At 43.9% G+C, this 3,236-nt stretch overlaps 1 protein-coding gene across 1 annotated transcript; it reads right to left on the reverse strand.

The window, feature by feature from the left end:
- Positions 1–306: 306 nt before the first annotated feature.
- On the reverse strand, positions 307–2,014 carry six3b (SIX homeobox 3b; the record flags this gene model as incomplete). Its single annotated transcript, XM_080851156.1, has 2 exons — positions 307–478; positions 1,323–2,014. The coding sequence occupies 2 exons, from the start codon at positions 2,012–2,014 to the stop codon at positions 307–309; spliced, it is 864 nt and encodes a 287-aa protein (XP_080707282.1).
- Between the last annotated feature and the right edge of the window lie 1,222 nt (positions 2,015–3,236).

The raw sequence follows: 3,236 nt of genomic DNA on the forward strand, positions 1-3,236 counted from the left end.
ATGGTCTTCCTGCTGAGACTTGAATTGGGGCCAAAAAGTGGTAAGCTCTATGAAAAGCGTTTCCTCCAAGAGTCTCCGTCAGTTTGTTCACGTTAATAAAACAAACATACTTTAAAATTAACATTGAACCATATCATGCAGGCTACAAGGTGAGATGATGCAGCGCCATGTCTGCAGAAGCGCTTATCAACATGCTAGTGTTTCTTTCTCACAAGAACCATTTTTGTACCGATTGGTCCTATTCTTGCCCACCCCCAAAACTTTGTTTCTGGTCCAAGTTTACGGGAGGTCATCGGTGTTGTCGTTCTAGACATCAAAGTCAGAGTCACTGTCCGTAACAGAAAGAATGGTGCCTCCATCTCCACGGTCCATCAGGCTGGATACACTGGCGGTTGGGGACTCGGCCGAGCTGTGAGGGGTGCAGCCGGCTTCGGAGAGAGATCGTAGGCTGCCCTGGCCCAGGCCGTGGTGCTGGAGTCTAAAACAAACACAAATACGTATCAGTTGGAATCCTTTTTAGTCAATGCACATATCCTATAAACCGCTGAACATCCAAGAACAAAATTGTTTCACACCTTTCACAGTAACGCAACCAACAATAAGTACCCCACAAAGGACACTTGGTCAACATAGAATACATAGAAAATAATGGTCAGAAACCCTAGACTTTTTCACTAGGGATGTTGGAAAATAAACGTGTAAACCAACGATACATTTGTCCTTCTTCCCCAAAAAGAGACAAAGCATTTAAAGTTCCATATGATTTTACAAAGCTATAGTATAACTATAAAAGTAGTATACTGTTGTAATATTTAAAAGAATGCTAGATTTATATCGAATTAGGCAATATGTTCAACTTATCACGTCTACACACATACCAAAGGTTATGAAAAAAAAAGTCCTGACAATGATTTTAAGGTTGTCGCATTGATTTGAAGGTATGAAAAGCTTAAGAAGATGCCCCAAGAGTGTAAATAGGTTATTCTTGAAATACATTTCAAGTTTACAATTTACAATTGGCTTGCAGTTATTTTTACTTTTACTTTAGATCCCTGCTGTCGGCGCTAAGAATACGATTAAATGAGAAATGCATTGCCTATCTTTAATTTTCGGTCCGTTCTCACAAACCACATATAATCAAAAGCCTGTTGGTCTAGACGCAAATTTAGTGTAGCACACGACTTTAAGTCAAAACAAATGAAAGTACCATCTACCACACATTGATGAAACTATTATTGAAACGTTTTCTGATTTCTTTATCGTGTTTGTTTATGCATGCTGTATTTTTTTTCCCTTTCATGAAATGTGAGCCATAAACTCACCTATTTTTGGCTGCTGCAGCTCTGTCTCTTTGCCGTCGGTTCTTAAACCAGTTTCCCACCTGGGTGGGCGTTAGTCCAGTGGCTTGTGCCAATTCCCTTTTCTTGCTGGGGTTTGGATACGGGTCCTGAAGGTACCACTCTCGTAAGAGTCCGCGAGTCCGTTCTTTGAAACAATGTGTCTTCTGCTCACCATCCCAGATGGTCCGAGGCAGAGGGAACTTCTTCCGTACGCGGTACTTATCAACTGGTCCCAGAGGCCTTCCGCGGAGCTTCTCGGCTTCCTGGTAGTGAGAATCTAGCCACATAGCCTGAAGTTTGCCATGAGAGTCTTTGGTGAACTTGTGGTTCTCCAGGATGTGGTACAACTCGCGGAAGCTTCCAGTGTGATAGGCAACCACAGCGCGAGCTCGTTGAATGGATTCATGTTTGTTAATGGCATCACATGCACCCGGGGCCACCGGCAGGGACCAAAGAAATCGGCCAAGTCTCTCAATGTCTCCCGTTTCCTCGAGCGTCTCACAAACGCTGGCCACCTGTGTGGCAGAGAAGTTTAGGCTTGGCAGCTGAAACATTGGCAATTCCTCCGGAGACCGAGCTCTGGGCAGGGAACCCGCCAAGAGCAGCGGCCGGTCCGCAAGGCTAGGCAGGAAAAGGTGTGATGGGTAAATCTCTAAAGGTGACCGGAAAACCATGGGGTCGCCGTACCAGAAACCTTCACAAAGGGACGTTAACAAAATAACAGCCTCCAAGATTCTGTGGCTATTGCCTTCAGCGCAGACTAATATTCCCCGTCATCAACTCAAAATGTTCAGCCGAAACATCTTCTTTCCCTTTTCTATTGGTGTTCCTGACGTCGTCCTGCAGTTGTCATGGCAGCCTTGCCAATCACTGTCAAGCTTGGCATCATTAGCGCGCGTGTTCCATCCCTCTCCACTTTTGCTGTGCATGCGCGGGTTTAACGAGTGGTCCAATCAGAGGCGACCTCTCCCTGTAGGATCCTACAAGCAAGAGAATGCGACGTCAACCCTTTCAATGGCAGAGTCTTGAAGGTGGAGAAGTTATCGCCACTTTGCATGCCGTTTTGGAGAAAGGGAGATGCATATTGTGTATATCGAGGAGGCCGATGGATCTGAAATGCACGATAGCTGCAGAATACTTTATCCTGGAAATCGTCCAGGTTATGTGAGATAATTATTTGTTGAGCTGGTGGGGAAAAACGCATAGCATTCACCCTTTCTAAGTGCCTTGCACTACATGCTAATACTTCATAGTTCATATAACCTCTATAGTCTAGGGCAAAGTGAACAGTATGTGAGAAATTCTGCTGCAATCTATGTCTGTGTTTACTTTACAGTTGTTTTCACGACTTTCTCCTGACAGACGGTCAAATTTCCTCCATTTAGCTAATGGAAGTCGTCTTTGGGAAAAGATTGACTTGTCAAGCAACTCCACACTTAATAACATTCATTTACATGTCTTTATTTAAACAACATGTCATTGTTTAACAACGATTGTAATTAATGCAGCAAACAGGTTAATTCATTTGGACTAATTGTCTGTTTATCCTGAGGCTTAGTATTTAATTGCCCTCTCTCCATTGGGGTACGCCATTCACCGCGGGCAGCCAATCCTGGTGTAACAGTCTCTTCAGAGGACTGCGCAGAGTGTCGGCTACAAATGAGTGACAAATATAAATGCTGCGTTCATGACACGTCGGAAATTGGGGAAATGCAGGCTCCGACTCGGACACATTTATTTGAACGCATGGCCATGTCGGACTTTTTGCTCGGAAACTCGCGCGGAAATTGAGTGCCCAAATCTTGACGTCACAATCACTATAAATCATGGCGGCTTCTGTCATGACAGTAGGCTAATATTATAAACGCAATTAATTACTTTTTAAGTAATTATTGT

This window comes from Sprattus sprattus, assembly GCF_963457725.1.
Source record: "Sprattus sprattus genome assembly, chromosome: 14".
NCBI lineage: Eukaryota > Metazoa > Chordata > Actinopteri > Clupeiformes > Clupeidae > Sprattus > Sprattus sprattus.